The sequence below is a fragment of the Heliangelus exortis genome, chromosome 5 (genome assembly GCF_036169615.1).
Source record: "Heliangelus exortis chromosome 5, bHelExo1.hap1, whole genome shotgun sequence".
NCBI lineage: Eukaryota > Metazoa > Chordata > Aves > Apodiformes > Trochilidae > Heliangelus > Heliangelus exortis.
This window is the reverse complement of record NC_092426.1, coordinates 4017065-4032949: the sequence shown is the minus strand read 5'-3', so window position 1 is coordinate 4032949 and position 15885 is coordinate 4017065. Positions and strand designations below refer to the sequence as shown.

Below are 15885 nucleotides of genomic sequence, written 5' to 3'. Positions count from 1 at the left end.
GACTAATTCTAGGTCAGACTAACTTTAGCACACGTGAGAATACTTTTCAATATGAATATTCAAAACCTCTAGATGTTTCAAATCAAATGCAGACCCCATTTTTCCAGCCTCACTTCACATTATTCACACAATCTAAAAACACATCAACCCGCAGACTTCCTCTGCAAACAACTGAAAGTCACCAGGAATATAAAACTGGTCTTAGGTGGCTTTCAAAAGGAACTTTAGGAACAAAACAAACCCTCCTGAATTGTATTAACTGGCACTGGAAGGGGCAGCCAGCCCTTATCTGCACAGCAGCCAGGGATGATCCATCTCCATCGTGCCAGACAGGGAGCAAACACACAGCAAACCTTATCCACCCCTGCAAATTTACTGTTAGACATAAGATACCACAGGTAGATGAAAGAGATGCTAGAGTAGCAAGGGAAAAAAAAAAAAAAAAAAAGATTACAATCTTTATTTTTTGTTTAACACCTTTTTTTTTTGAAGTAACCATCTGCAGCTTTGCCTCTTTGATGCTGGAAGGAGTTACCAGAAGACACTCCCATCCCAACACAAAAACCTTGGGGCTGTGGGGAAAAGTTCTGGACTGCCCAGCATGGTAGGATCAGAACTCCCTGGTCCCCAGCCTTCAAGTAGGAAAAGCCACTTCTCTTACCATGTTAGAAGGAAGAGAGACTTTAGGAAACAGCTTCTGGAGTAGTTTACGTGTCTCCACCTCGGCAGCTTCCAAATGCTGCTGCTTCTCCTGAAACAAGAGAAGGGCTCAGGTGAAACTGGGCAACTCCACAGACCTGGCAAGAGCCTCTTCTATGCCTAGAGCCACTTATTTAACCCAGAAAGTCATCTTTCTAGGTACTACAGCCTCTAAAACTGACAGTAAATTGCCTCAAAAAATTACTTCAGAATTTGGCCTTCACGTTTGTTTGTGCTGAAGTTTCTATTTTCTTAAGTTCTCCTTCAAGCTGCCCTGTTTGTACAGAAATTACTCCAGCATTCACTTGTTCACAACACAAAACTACCCTGTGCTCACTAACTGCACCCACAGACCACACTAACCCTGCCACTCAAGTTGAGTGATCAAGAACAAAAGCTGGGTCAATCAACAATTTTTTTTTTAATCCATACTTTTTTTAAAAAATTTTAGGTGGGGGAAGAAAAATCACTTTAAATTAACATGACCACATCAAAACCAGAGAACTGAAGTCAAGATGAAACTTCGGGTTAATCCACATTTGAACCAGGCCAAGAAAGCAAGACTGTATCTTTTAAATATTACTTTTAAGTAGTCAAAGAGGGACACCCTTCCAACCTCCTTCCCCAAGCTTGGATGCAATGGGAAATAATTATTAGAGCTGTGTGACAACCTCCAGGTTTTGTCATTGCTCTGTAAATACAAATACAGAGAGCCAAGGACACCACAGATTTATCATTCCATTCATTTAACATTAAAAGCAGGCCAGCCACAGGATATTTGCTCACTCTGCTTATGGCAGATTAATTTCATTTAGCCACAGGACACTCGAGTTCCCACAGAAATTTAAAATGCAGAAAACCCTGTGCAGAAGGCAGCTTTCAGCAAAAATCCTTCATTAATATTTGGGTGGGTTGGTTGGTTTGGTTTTTTCTTTGCCAGTGTTACTGCTCCTTGCTGCTCTGAGCTCCTCTGCTGCAAGAGATGGGTGGCATTAGTAGGTTGAGATTCAGAGACAGAAACAGACAGGAGACATCAGGTTGTGAAGCTGGGCTAAGAAGTGTGTTAGTTTTCAGCAGTTTAGGAACCACCAAGAAGTGGCAAATTTGGTGAAGCCATCTGACTGGAAGAGAAAGCAGGCAAGCATTAGCACACAGCAAAAGCAGGTACACAACTCCTCCAAGCCAAGAGCTGAGACATCTCCAAAACACAGAGGCACCAAGCCCAAACCAGAGCTCCTCTGCTTCTAGCTACCTGACTTGGGCCTTTCAAGTTGACATTTTTTTGTTTTTATTCTGCACCGTGGTAATTAACACCAGATCAGGCACAGAGCAAACACAAGTTTCTTTCAGAGCAATGCACACCCTGTATTATTTTCAGTGTTGGCTCTGACAGTACCTGTCAAGCTTCATATGCTCTCAAGGAGCAAATTCACAGCTGGGGTGACACCATTTATTCCTGAGAAGTTCCCAGGTTTTGAAATAAGAATTTAGTCCTAGATCTTCACAGGTCCAATAAGTTTAATTCAAGCACAGCAAAAGCCCAGTAGGAGAAAGCAGGTGACTCAGCAGCAATTTTTATCCCAGTGCTCCCCACAACTCACGACAGCTCTAACAATTATATGCAAACAGAAATCAAAAATCAGCATGCCCACAAACTAAGGATAAAAAAAAAAAGAAACCTGAAGACAAGAGGAAGAAGCAGAGGTGAGTGTATGAGTGATCACCCAGAAGAGACAATATTTAAATTGCAGTAAAAGTTAAATGTCTCCATTTCATTTTTAAAAAACCAGCTGCAGATCTGCTTCTAGATTAACGCATCGTTTCTAGCAGTTAACATTACAACCTTGGCAGTCTTGTTCACTTTGTCCTGCAGCAATTTTTCAGTTGATGCCAATGCTTCCATTGCTTCCCAGTTTTTCTCCCGAAGGTCCTAATCATTTTTAGAAAGAATGATTTCAGTTCAGCCAATATTCAAAACTGTTTCTGCTTTTACTTCAGAGATATATTTTGCACGACATTCCACCATTTGCATTCAAATGCTGGTTTAAAAGGATTTTTGCAAGATGACATACACTACCAAAAAAACCCAACTGTTCATAAGAGTTTGAATGAAAAGGGGGAGCAAAAAAATATGCCAATTTCCACCCAACCTGCCCCCTTGTGCCAAAACTGATCCAAGTGTTACTGCAGAGCACATCGCTCCAGCAACCCCACACTTTGACTGCATTTTTAGAAAGGAAGAGGGAAGTTTCCAAAAGTAGTGAGGAACACAGACACCAAAACCACAGAGTACACAGAGTGTTAGGCATGTAGCATTGCAGACCCCAGCATGGCCACCCCAGGTGTAGATGGAGGAGGACACACTGAAGCCCCTGATTTCACAACCATCTTTAGCTGCCGAGATGCTCGGGCTCCAACCCAAACCTACTATGCCAGGGCTGATTTGAGCAGCAGCTCTCTCCACTGTACCCAAAAAAAAAAAAAACAAAAAAAACTGGTGTGCTGCTCACCAACCTTCCTGGGAGGTTTGGGGATCTCCCCAGCAGAAAGAAGAGCTCAGATCTGCATGGCAGCACCACCATGCTGAGCTTCTGCATCTTTCTTGGCGAGGTCATCAAACGTGTACTCAGGACATCAATGTGCAAGCTCAGTTAGGAGGCTGAGAGCTCTTTCTTGGGAAAGCTTCTCTAGGAAGGCTGGTGGGCCTTGTGGGGGGGGGAGACTGTGGTGTTTGGGTCTTGGATTTAGGGTCTTTTCCATCCCTCAGAACAAATCTGCTTTAGCAAAGGGCTATTTTTGAAAGACTGTATTTTTAGTCTTTGAATTCCCCATGCAGAGTGGCATCCAGATCCTAGCAGGTTTTACTTTACTAAGCTGGTTTTACTTTACCTATGCTGGTTTTACTTTTCCACTTCTCTGCTATCCTAAGGGCTGTTCCACAGGATGTAAAAACAAGACTGGATAAAACTGCAAGATGAAAAGCTGGGACCTACAGGCATGGCCTGCCCTTAGCACCACACTCAGACCTTGCAGTTCCCCAGGAAACAGCCACACATGTTCTGCCTTTCCAGCTCATCTGTCTCCCAGGAACACCCAGCCACTTTCCCTCTACTTTACTTCAGCTGTTAAGCAACACTACTTGCTCAAAAGCTCACATTCTTAATATTTTTGTCATGCATCTTCCTTATATTCTCCCACTCTTAAGCAATAAAGCTTATCACACAGTATGATTGGATTTTGTAAGCTATCAAGAGATAGGTGAACTAAACCACCTTTATTTTAATAAATCTCTTCCATATAACTTAAAAGATGCCATTCTCTTGCCCTGCACAGGTAATTTATTACAAGGAAGCAACTCCACAGCTCTGTGCTGGAAGACACAATCTTTACTTCTACCCACAAACAACCCATACTGCATCAGCAGCAGCTGCTGTAAAGGAAGGCTCACTCCTTCACCTCCATCTGAATATCAGGATCAGCCACTCTTAGGAATGGGAAGAGCCAGATCTGAGAGCCCTAGGTCATGGCCTCCTTCCACATCCCCACAAAAAGGCCATAACTCAGCCAGAACCCAAGCCCCTTCATCCTCCCACCCTCCCTCCCTAAACCCCTTCATCTTTCCCTTGGTAAAGGACATGTTTCTGAACAAGGCTTAAATCCAAACCTGAGAACTTGCTTTAGGATGTGTCTTCCAGCAAGCCCCCTCCCTCTAGCACCTCAAAGAGCTGACAGAACTTAGAGCAGCAAAGTAAGGTTTGCTTTGTCACTCCCAAGAAAAGGAGTGTCCAGGGGACACAATGCAGCAGTCACCAGTCAGAAACATTTTCTCAGCAGCATGCCCTAGGCATTGAGGAGTGCTGTGCACACAGGTTTGGGGTTGTTAGTTGAGGTTATGAGGGTGGTGTGGGTTTTTTTGAGGGGTGGGGGAAGAATTTCCTTACGTTGTTCTTTTTCCTCTGTTGCTCAAAAGCATTTCTCTGAGAGGCAAGCTCATTTTGGAGACTGGCGATTTCCTTCTCCTTCCCTGCAACCCTGAATTAGCAAAAAGAAGTCAGAAGACATTTCAGAAATTCCAAGTGAAGCACTGACACCCTTTCATATACCTTACTAACTTCCCTTCCAGCAACACACTCTTTGAAAAGCTCCTCTTGCTGACTTGGCAGTACCACAAGCTCCCTACTGCTCTGAGAACTGCAGGCTGCCAGAGCAAAACCCATTGTAAAGCTGTTGTTTGCCTACAACACTCATCTGCACACATTTATCAAGGCCATGGAAAGGCAAAGAGGAGGATAAGTCAGCCAGCCCATGCTGGTACAATGCCACAAAACAGGGGCTGCCTGCTGGATAAAAGCATTCTTTGTTCAAGCACCTAGGCCACAATTTATAAGTCATTTAACTGAGAAAAAAAAAAAAAAAAAAAATAATTCAGCCACCCAAAAATGCATGAGAGCAGCAAACTGTGTGGCACAGCCTAAGTAGGCATGGCATCAGCTTCCACAGAGTTCTTTAATGTGCTTGAGCACCACAACAGAAGAGATTACACCTGAGATCTTCCCTGGCACAGGGTTTCCAGCAGATGATTTTATAATGTGAACAACCCTCTGCTAAGCTGAAGTTCCAAGAAAAAAAAACCTTGTCACTTTTGCTTCAAGCACCAACATTGAACTCTCCAGACATACAGCTGAGCTGGCAGGCATTTAAAATTCAATCAATCAGGTCTGGCTTACACTGTGGGCACAACACTGCAAACACTGTCTGCAGAGACTGCAGGTGAAGGTTATTAGGGAGAGCAGAATCTCTATGTCCCAACTTTATTAGACAATAAAGTGGTTTTTTTTTTTACTGGCCACTTCTCACACGCTGATATTGTACGTTTGGCATTTATTTCACCTTTTAAATTTCCTGAGCAGTAAGTGAAATGAAGTGCTTATTTATTGCATTCAGCTTCTGGCAGTACTCACACTTGCAGAAGCTCCTCACTTTGGACAGCCAGAGATGCCTACAAATAGATCAGAAATTCATTAGGAGCAGCTCAGCAGCAGAGAGGGATGCAGAGGGCATGATCTGCCTTGTTCACCAGGCATGGCTGCAAGAGCAGAGCAGCTGCAGACCCTTGGGCTTTCAGGGAGTCCTGTCTGGCCTCCTTTGGCCAGGAGACAGGGGTGAAAAGCTGGACAAGAACACAGGAGGAATAACAAAGAGCACAAATATGCAGACTCAAACAATAAAGAGAAAGAGGAACAGCCAGGCAGCAGCCAGAAAAACTGGCTCAGTGCAGTTCAACCTTCAGGCTGCTCCTGGGTTTGCATGGTCAGTACAACCACTGGTTTTCCACACAAGCTCTCACCAAGCCCTCTGGCATCACTCAGTAACACAGCAATTGGAAGCAGTACCTGTTTGCAGTTCTCTTGCTTTAATTCTTGAATTTGAACTTTGAAAGACTCATTTTCCTTCTGCATGTCCTGTTGAAAGAAAAAAGGAACAATACACAGGTGTACACATGGGTACACACTCACAATACAGACCCTCCCTACAACACAAGATGCTTCTACTGAAACTTTACCTGCAATTGTTTTACTTGGCTTGCAATTTCCCTCTCTTTTTCCTCCACTACAGCTTTCAACTTTTTCATTTGCTCTTCTTCCCCTTTCAACCTGCAGAGATGGTTTAGAAAGAAAAAAAGGGTTAAAGTAAGAATTTAAGCAAAAAAAAAAAAAGGACAGACACTCTAGCTGTGACAATTTTTAGCAGAAGGTAAAGAAGTTTTGTATGCTAAATACAATATATATATAATCAGCCAAAAGGAGAGCACACACACATGAAAACAAAAACCCAAAACTATTGCACTATGGCTCTAAACCAAGAAAACTAAGAAAAACACATGCCAGCTGCAACAACATGAATTACAAACATTCACCTGCTAAAAACCAGCCTGAAGCAAGGTAGTCCTTGCACATGCCAAGCAGCAAACACATTTGTGTCAACAGCACTGAGAGCCCAAGTGAGAGAAGAGCCCTTGATCAACCCAGAAAATGCTACAAGGCAGCTGGCTCTGAAGGCACCCACCAGGGACAGTGTCCCAAAGGTGAGGATGCCCCAGGTCCCAGGTCCTGGCTCTCCAGGAGCCCTGCTGGGAGGGCAGCATGCTGGAAGAGCTGCAGTGAAGACAGAGCCCATTTTGGCAGGGTCTCCTACAACCTTCCTCTGACTTAGAGCAGCCAGACAGAGCAGAGTCAAAACAGAGGAAAGTCTGGCAGCTTTTCTCCATAAAAAAGGAGCTGGAGAATTGGCTGTTGCATCTCAGCCTGAAAATGGCAAACTCTTATCTGTTCGTTGCTTTTACCAACACAGGCATTTAAATCCATGGGGTTTTTTTTTTTTAAAAGTACTCAACAGAAGGAGAAATTCTCACTAGACACAAGAAGCAGCAGCTATTTCACTAGAGCCCTGGGCAATCATTCACTTTCAAAGAGTGTGTGAGCACTGCACACCAGGCAGGGACAGCAGGCAAACACAGCTGGCAGCAGAGGTGTTGGCTGCATCCATCAGCACCAGCAGCTTTTGTTTTAGCAAAGCCCATGAAGTTCTTGAAACCAGTTCATACATTCCAACTGAAGACAAACACCAGCACTGAATGCATATTATTATCAGGCAGGCACTGAAGAAACTGCTACTAAACATACTCACAGGTTCTCCAGGTCCTGGACTTGGGATGCAGAAGGTATCTGAAAAAACAAAGCAAGTCCCAAACCTCATTTTGATGGCATGGTAAAGATTTCAAATTAACAGCAACTCTGCATGAACAGGGGCACCACACAGCTTGCAAGACAAGTGACAAAGAAATGCCAGAGACTTTGCATCACACATTGCTCCAAAAATATCTAAACACATCCTGGATTTTACAAGCCTGGCTTCTACCAAGCATCCAAACTTCACACCAGCAGATTTCTCTCCATTCCACTTTTCCCTTGGGACTTCTGTCTGCCTAGAAATCCACCCAAAACCCAAGTGCAACTCAAGTTTCTCCCCATTATCATCCACAAAAATACAAACTGAGCTAGAATGCAACTTTATTGGAAAAACCTTTCCATGAAGTAACACCTGGATTCAAGGATATCCAGTCACCTGCTCTCAAGTTCAGTGCAGGAAATGAAAAAGCTCAAACATTCTGACCAGTTGCAACTTCTGCAGCAGGGAAAGGCAGGAAGGAATCCCAGTAAAGCCTGACCACTTCAAGAGGAGCTGCTATGTTCAGCTCCAGCAGGAGCTCCTTCATCTCCACAGCCTTCAGTGTGGCAAGGAGGCACCTATGACACAGCCATGGTTCTGCTCATGGACTTCCAGTCTTTCAGACCACTAAAACTTGTCTTTAAGGACAGTATTATCCAGGTTAAAGAAAAACTCTTGGAATTTTTTATCTGTGTAAAACTTGTTTTGGATTAGAGTTGAACTAGTGGGCTCTCTACACTGTACACTCCCAGAACACTAAAGCTGGATCAAAAATAGCTCTGTAGGTTGAAGCCAAGAAAAAATCCTTTGTGAGAGACAGAGGGTAAAACCAGTATCTTCCAGCACTCCCAAACCACATCAGTGCTTCCTGAGCAACACTCCCAAAACACATCAACTCTGCAGACCATACCTGTTGGAGCTGCTGCAGGTTCTGTTGTTCCAACTCCTGAATTTTACTGGTTAACTGTGCAATTGTATCCTTCTGACCCTTTGGATTAAAAAAATCGTAATTAGAGCAAGTTTAAAAGTGTAAATATAGCTTTTATACAGTCAGAACTACTGCAATCAAATTATTTCCCATTAGAATATCAGAGGAGCTTACCTGCAGCCATTCTCCTTTCTTAACAATCTCTTTCTCTTTCTCTTCCAATAAGGTCTCCATGGTTTTCACCTGCTTTTCCTTCCCTTTCAACCTGTACCATTAAACACAGACACACAGCATAAACCCTTGCTCTTTTATCCATCTGGGGGAAAAAAAACCAAAACAAAAAAACAACAACCCACAACTTATGCTTTGCAGCACTCAGGGAAGAAAAGCAGTCTGTGTGATCAAAGGCACAAACACAATTCACCTACTAAAAATCAATGTGTGAACACTTCCACTTCAGTCTGGCTTATCAGATGCCCTTGATCAATGGTGCTGCTCATTAAGTGAAAGCAGGCAAATTCTGCACTGACATCCACTGCAGGGATTTCACACTCACATGTGCTCTTCTCACCTAAAAATATTTCCTCCCTCCTCCCCACTTTGATACAGAAGGGACTGATGACCATGATGACTCCGTTCTTACTTATCCACCCAGCTACAGCACTGATATTACCAAATATATTGTCTATATCCTTCCAGCCTGACAAATTTAACCCTTTTTAGGTTAATTTGGGCTCATGAAGCCATGCAGCACTTTACCTTGCTTGCTGTCTCAGACAGGACAAGGTGTTTAATAAGGTCACTTATTAATAAGAACAGCCTGGTTCACTTCATGCAAAGCAGAGGCACCAGGCAAGGACATTTTGACTGAAAAACTGGAGAAAAGGGGTGCACAGGGCAGAGCAGACATGTTAATAACTGTACTTACAGAGTCTGCAGTTCTTTGACTTGTGATGTAATTGACACCTAAAGAAAATAATCAGTACTTCAGTTCAGTGCACATGGAAGAGACACATAAATGCTATAAACTGCTCTAGGGAGAAATATGGGGGAAAAAGGCCATTAGATATTACTAAAATAGGCACTACTTGTCACAGTTATATAACCATTAATTGGCTTTTTTTTTGTGTGTGTGTAGGGGGGGGGGAAAATTATGACAACTCAAGCATCTCCACTAGTTGCTTTCTCCACATTTAAAATGTGATTTCCAGAGCAGAAAAGAGTGCAAATGGCAACACAAGCAAGCCCAGCAGAGCACCTTTCCTCCACAAGAGACAAATGAAGCAGCAGACACTGATGACAACCAACTCACCAGCAACTGCAGCTCAAACCAGAGAGATCATCCCTGGTCATTTAGCCCTTCACACAAGTGCTTTTTAGATTCTCTCTGTAATATCAACACTCCCTTAAATTTCCATTCTCAGGCTGAATGTGGATTGAAGAAAGATGATTTGGTGAGAATATTTCTGCTTGGATGAAAGTGACTGTGTAACTAACTAGCTTCCCAAACAGCTAGTTTAGTTTAGTCCTCTACCACAACACAAAAACCTTTATTCTGCTTGCAGGAAACCAAGAGGTGCATAATACACCCCCTTTGGAGCAAGCAACCCTCTTATGTAGCTTGCCAGAGACAACAGCTCTCAACTGCATTTTGTTGTGGTTTCTGTGGCAGTCCCAGGGGAAGGAAAACACACACCAAAAAAAATCCCTTCAGTTCCTGGGAATTTGCTTTGGAGGAAAAGCCCAAGATGGAAACACATTTTAAGAAGCTTTGCCTAAAAAGGACAAAACTTTAACACTAAGGGAAGAAGTAAAAGGGGTTATACATTGGAATGTAGCTAGAAAGACTGAAAAAAAAGTGCAGACTAAAAAAAAAAAAAGCCAAAAAAACCCACCACACAAACAAGCAAACTTCCTGACAGCAGGATGGATTAAGCTGCCTGCAGAATGGGCTCCCTAAGGAAAATGAGTTCCCCTTGTTTTGGATGCTAAACAGCTTAAGCATGCCAAAAAAGCCAACACTCCTCCATTTCTGCATTCCTGAGAGCTAGAGAAAAACTTACTCTGCCAAAACATGCTTGCTTTGGACTCTGGAAAGAAAGCAGGACTTGGTTTACCTGGAAATCAGATACTATTGGGGCCCATAGTATTGTTCTAGCAGCACAGGAAGGCCAACAAAAGGAGAAAGACCTTCAGCACTGGAAATTTCTGAGCTGCCAGCCTCAAAGGATGTCCCAGGGTTTTGTGTTTACTCCAGAGACAGTGTGCAATACACCCAAGCCAGAGCTAATGCTCCAATGCTTTCTGTTAATAGCAATTCTTGCCAAACATCATCCTAAAAGCCAAAAAAGCTCAGGCATACAGAGGAATGTGTTTTCTGAGGGCCAGCAGCACTCTTGCTACATATTTATGGCTTTATATTCAAGGATAGTGTAGCTCTACCATTAAACCTCACCCAATGACATTGACCAGTGAAAGAAAACATACTAGAACAGAAATGAGTGAGCAGCACATCCAAGGCAAGGCTGTTTCACACTTCTGGCACTAAGGTATTTTACCTGTTTTTCCATCTCAAGCTGGGAATTTCCTACTTCTTCTTTCAGAGCCTCTATTTCCTGTGTCAAAGCCTTTTCAATGACAAAACAGACAGGATTGGACAATGGAAACACAAAAACGCCACAAAAATGGATGCTAGAAAATTCATCACTACCAAATGGCAAGCAGTAACAAATAAATGGTAGTCAGTGGCACAGACACAGAAAGGAAGGAAAGCACTGCAGAGACAGACACCTGAACAGTCTTCTCCTTGCTTGCCACTTTCAGGATTTCAGCTTGGAGGAGTTCTTCCACTGATTTTATTTTTCCATCCTTCTCGTGGATCCTTAAAAAGAGCAGAGGAAGAACACCAGGCAGCTGAAAAACTGCTCCAACTCCAGCAAATCTCACTGAGACCTCCCACTATTACAGGTGCCATCACTCACTGTTATCCCAAATCCAGACAGAACTAACAGGAGAAAGCAATAAGGCTGGGAATCATGCAGAACAAGCTGGTTTTATACCCCCAGTAGTAGCTCACATGCTAAGTGGGTGCTATTGCTGTCTAAAATGCAAATTAAGGTTAATCAGCAATCCCTTAACTTCAGCCTTCACTGGACACTCCAGCCAAGGACTTATTAAATTCAAACACACATACACAGCATAAAAAAACCCTCACTCCTTTTAGAAAGCCTACTGGAGAAAAACAATTATCTGATAATTCAGTGTAATTCCTCATCTAGTTAAAATCAGGTTTATGAAGTTCACTGCTCAGCAGAGAAGCAACTGGCTTTTCAAAAGGCATTGGTCTGACTTGATGTGGTTCCAAAGGGATAATGCTTCCTGACACACACACACTTCAAGATAAAAGCAGCTTATTTCAGGGAAGCAACAGTACTCACAGAATAAAGACAGGCAATAGTAACAATCAGAAATTAAATCTGTGCAGTAACTTACACCTTCTGGAGCTCTTCCACCAGTGACTGGAAGGACACCTGTTCAAAACAGAGCTTTGACTTAGGAAAGCAGAAGAGAGAAAAATAATTTCCAGGTGTCAAGGGGTAAGGAGTAGAGAGCTTGAGCTCTGGCACTGGGTAAATTATGTAGCAGCCTAAAGATTTTATCTCTCTGGCTGCTCCTGAGAATAGGAGCTGTTGCCTCTCCAGTTCTTGGCAAACCAGTAACACTGTTTGCTGCAAACTCTAGGAAAACAAAAGCAAACTCAATCCATCTTTACCAGGAGAGGCTGAGGTTCAGGGCCAGCATTTGATCAGCTAACTCTTCCATCCTGGCACTGCCATGCACCTCTCCACAGTCACTGTGCTTCTTAAACCATTTTCTAGAAATTTAAGTGCTCTCCTGAGCTGTCCCCACAGAGCTGGATGTCAAGGAAAGGCACTTCCCAATCAGCAACAAGTGCACATCAAAACCAATAATACCATGAGAGTGGCACTGAGCAGAGACACAAACAGAAGGGAGGCTAAAAGTGACATCTGCACAAAGTGTGGATTAACATCAGAAAGCTCCAATATGCAGAATGAGCTGCCTACCAGCCAGGCTTCTGGAAAAAAAGCAACAGGTAGCCATTTGAGTCCATGGCAAACTGAAACCAACCCAGAAATGCTGCCAGTTGGCACCTTTACAGCTGCCACATTCCTGACACTTCAGCAAAGGAAGCATTTGATAGAAGCCTCAGCTTCCAGACTAGCACTGGAAGAAAAGTGGTTGCTTTGCCAACAGACTTCAAAGACTTCTCCACCTTTTTCTCCCTTGACTTTTGCAACCACAGCAAGATTCTTTCAGATTTAGTTTAGGTGTAATAAAAGTTTTAGATGAAAAGTACTACCTGCTCCGATTGCTGAATTTGCAGACTTTGAAGTTCTTTTCTCAAGGATGAATTTGCTGTTTGCAGTGCCTTTGAAAGCAGAAACACAGATAATGAAAGCCTCATTTGTTGGGGAAAAGGTGTTAAGCTTGACAGAAAAAAAGTCTTCTCTTTGAGAAGGAGTGAAAGACTTTGAAAGCCTGAAAGAGATCCCTGTCTGCAGCAGCTGGAGCCAAAGCATTCAGTGAACTAATTATTCATTACAGACAACTCAGAGTGGACTTCCAAGCTATAGAAGTCCAGGGAAGCATCAAGGTGAGGTGCTCCCATCTTTCCCAAGGAAGGGGACAGACTGCTAGTGTACAAACACACACACACCTCCCAGTACAGGGGTCTCAGCAACACACTTGGAATTTAGGGACATTTGTTTTGGCAGGACACAGCTTCCCAGCAAAACCCAGCTGAAAACAGACAGGGGTTTTGTACTGGCTTTACAGATTTCTCCCTGTTTCTTTACAAAGAGAAAGGGAAGGAAGCAGCTTTAGCATCACCCCACAGGTGCCACTGATTTATGATCTATTTAACCCTTTAGATTACCAACTAAGCAAAGAGATGCAAAACCACCGTTTTTTTTTTTTGTAAAACACCCTTTCCTAAAGGCAGATTTGTTGCAGATTTAGCCAAACAGACACCAGGTAAACTTCCTGGCAAAATCTGCTCCAGACTCAGCAGAGAGAAGCCCTCAATGCTCATGTGTATTCTATTTAACTAAAAAGGTTTTAACCTTGCCTTCATGAGACGTTTTTCCTATTCAAAGGGAATGATCTCATACTGCACCATGAGCACTCAAACACACACTTTGCACAAGTGCACTTAATCTCTACCTCCTTGTAAAAAGATAATATGAGAGATTTTACCTTCAGGTCCTCCTCTTTATTAGCCATCTGGATGAGTCCTGCCTCAAGCAGCTCTTCAACTGTCTTGATTTTATCATCCTTTTCTCTCATGCTGAGAAATCAAAAGTGAACATTAGGAAAAAGAGAGGAAACATTTGTAGGGAATTAAGCTACCAACAGTAACTCAACTGCCAACAAAACTGGACTTTTATTTTAGTCTCCAAGTTTCTTACCTTCTTTCCATCTGCTCTAACAAGTCCTTGTTGGTCTATAAAAAAAAACACACAAGAGGGCCATCATTAATTGGATTGCTAATGGTTTGATTGGGATTTTAAAACCAGAAATCACAGGAGAATGTCAAGTTAACCAGAACTTCCTATGCTAATCCAGAAAAGAAAATGAACTAGGGCCAGAATGGTCCTCCTGGCCATGTGTGTTCAATATTGATGATGGAAAGCTGTCACTTTTTCAGAGGAGACACAGCCCCAGCCCATATGCCTTGATAATTTTACACTGATGGACTACAGGAGTTGTGGTGACAAGATGCTGTGGGACACAGGATCCCAGTGAGTTCAGGAAGTGTCAAGCACATTTCACATCTCAACCCTAGCAGCCAGCTTAGTACCTGAAAAATCTGCCTCTTTTGAGCATCTAAAGAAATAAGCAGCTCCACTTCCAGCTCACTTCACAGAGCACTTAGGGTTTCTCAACATCACACTGGGACAGACCACACAAGAAAACTCAGCCCCACTTTTTCAGACAGGACCCCAAATCAGGAATAAGGCTGCAGATCTGGGTCTCTGCCAGAAGAAAGGGAGCTGCTCCAGCCAGCAGACACCAGTGCAGAAAAGAAAAATAATTTCCTGCCCTGAAAGCCTTTTTCTAGTGTTGCAGGAAGTTCTCATTCCACAATGGTGCAAAGCCAGGGGTGTTCAACACTGGCAAAGGAGATGGGGCTGAGCAACAGAACAGCTTTGAGGTTGCAGCATCCCATGTGAGAAGCAGTCAGGCTGCAGGGGCAAAAATACAAAAAAGGAGGGACAAAAGACAACATGGTATAAACAGTTTTCCCATCCCATCAGTCTGCTCTGACTACTACTGCTTTGAGAACTCATTCCAGGATGCAAGAAAACAAGTAGGAGAAAGTAAGAGTCAAATCCCCTGGAAGGGCTGGTTGCTCAGGGCATATTTGGATTCCAGAAAATTGCCATTAAAACTAGAAGAGGTTGCAGAAATAAGTTTTTGCTTTTGTTAAGCTAGCATTCTTCAGGAACTATTTAAAACAAAACATTTTGTCTGAACACTTCTGACTAGGTCTAAAAGACAGCCACAGCTGTCTTACCTGAGCTTTCCCTAGAGAAAAAAATACCTAAAAAGCAGAAGTCTTTGACACAAACCAGAAGCTCAGCCTTAAGAAAAGGCTTAAAAAAAAAAAAAACCACTACAAAAACAAAACAAAACAAACAAACAAACAAACAAAAAACACAAAAACTGATCCAGGTTAAGAAAAAAAAAAAAGAAATTAAAAAGAAGAGCAGATATTTGATACATCCTCAGCAAACACTGGCTATACCTGCTCTGACAGAAGAGCCTGCAACTTCTGAACTTCAGCTTGCAGAGCTGTATTTTGATCTTTGAGAACCTGGAAGGAAAATTAAACATTACATCAGTTCAGAACTGCAAACCCTAACTACAGCATTTTCATGTTGGCAGTGAGGTAATTAAACAGCACAGAAGTCATTACAGGGAGTTCTTTGGAAGCTACAAGGACTCCTTTCCCTTTCTTGTTTGCTTTTTTGTTTTAATCCTTTTGTCCTTGTGTTCCCATGAGAAATTCAGCTGCTACCATCTTTATTCCCTGGCAGATGATCAGGCAGTAGCCAAGTGTGAGAGGCAAGAGAAACTGATTTCCTCCTGAAGCAGCAACAGCACAAGATCTGACAGCTGCCTTTAACCAAACATTTGCCTGTCAAAACAAATGCTCTAGGATCACCTCCCTGGTTCTCTTCAGCTTCCTTTGAGCTGAGGATGCAGAGCAAGGAGCCAGCAGTTCAGCAGATAGGTTTGCACAGCTCCCAAGCTTTGGTTGGACTGCAGGCTGGAAAAAGGTGAATAGGGAAGAGAAACAGGCAGACCACAAACCTTGCCTCCCCTCCAGCATTCCTGCTCCATACATCACCCACAGCAGCCCTTAAAACAAGCTGCCTGTCTGTATTCCTCATATGGATTTTTAAAGCCTCCTCTACCACTGCTTTTTCCTTTACAAAGTCTTC

At 42.9% G+C, this 15885-nt stretch overlaps 1 protein-coding gene across 18 annotated transcripts in view; it reads right to left on the bottom strand.

The window, feature by feature from the left end:
- Positions 1–15885, bottom strand: part of KTN1 (kinectin 1) — a 79735-nt gene that overhangs the window by 15483 nt on the left and 48367 nt on the right. For 7 of the 18 annotated variants that reach the window (XM_071745218.1, XM_071745222.1, XM_071745229.1 and 4 more), the window contains 17 exons: positions 15186–15254; positions 13846–13880; positions 13634–13724; positions 12738–12806; positions 11849–11886; positions 11147–11237; positions 10915–10983; positions 9285–9322; positions 8531–8621; positions 8339–8416; positions 7387–7424; positions 6263–6353; positions 6093–6161; positions 5661–5698; positions 4641–4731; positions 2543–2629; positions 662–751 (listed from right to left, as the gene is read on the bottom strand). In XM_071745218.1, the coding sequence (XP_071601319.1) occupies positions 662–751; positions 2543–2629; positions 4641–4731; positions 5661–5698; positions 6093–6161; positions 6263–6353; positions 7387–7424; positions 8339–8416; positions 8531–8621; positions 9285–9322; positions 10915–10983; positions 11147–11237; positions 11849–11886; positions 12738–12806; positions 13634–13724; positions 13846–13880; positions 15186–15254 (1173 nt within the window). The remainder of the gene's footprint in view (positions 1–661; positions 752–2542; positions 2630–4640; positions 4732–5660; positions 5699–6092; positions 6162–6262; positions 6354–7386; positions 7425–8338; positions 8417–8530; positions 8622–9284; positions 9323–10914; positions 10984–11146; positions 11238–11848; positions 11887–12737; positions 12807–13633; positions 13725–13845; positions 13881–15185; positions 15255–15885) is intronic. The other 11 variants (XM_071745227.1, XM_071745223.1, XM_071745225.1 and 8 more) reach the window with 4 other exon arrangements.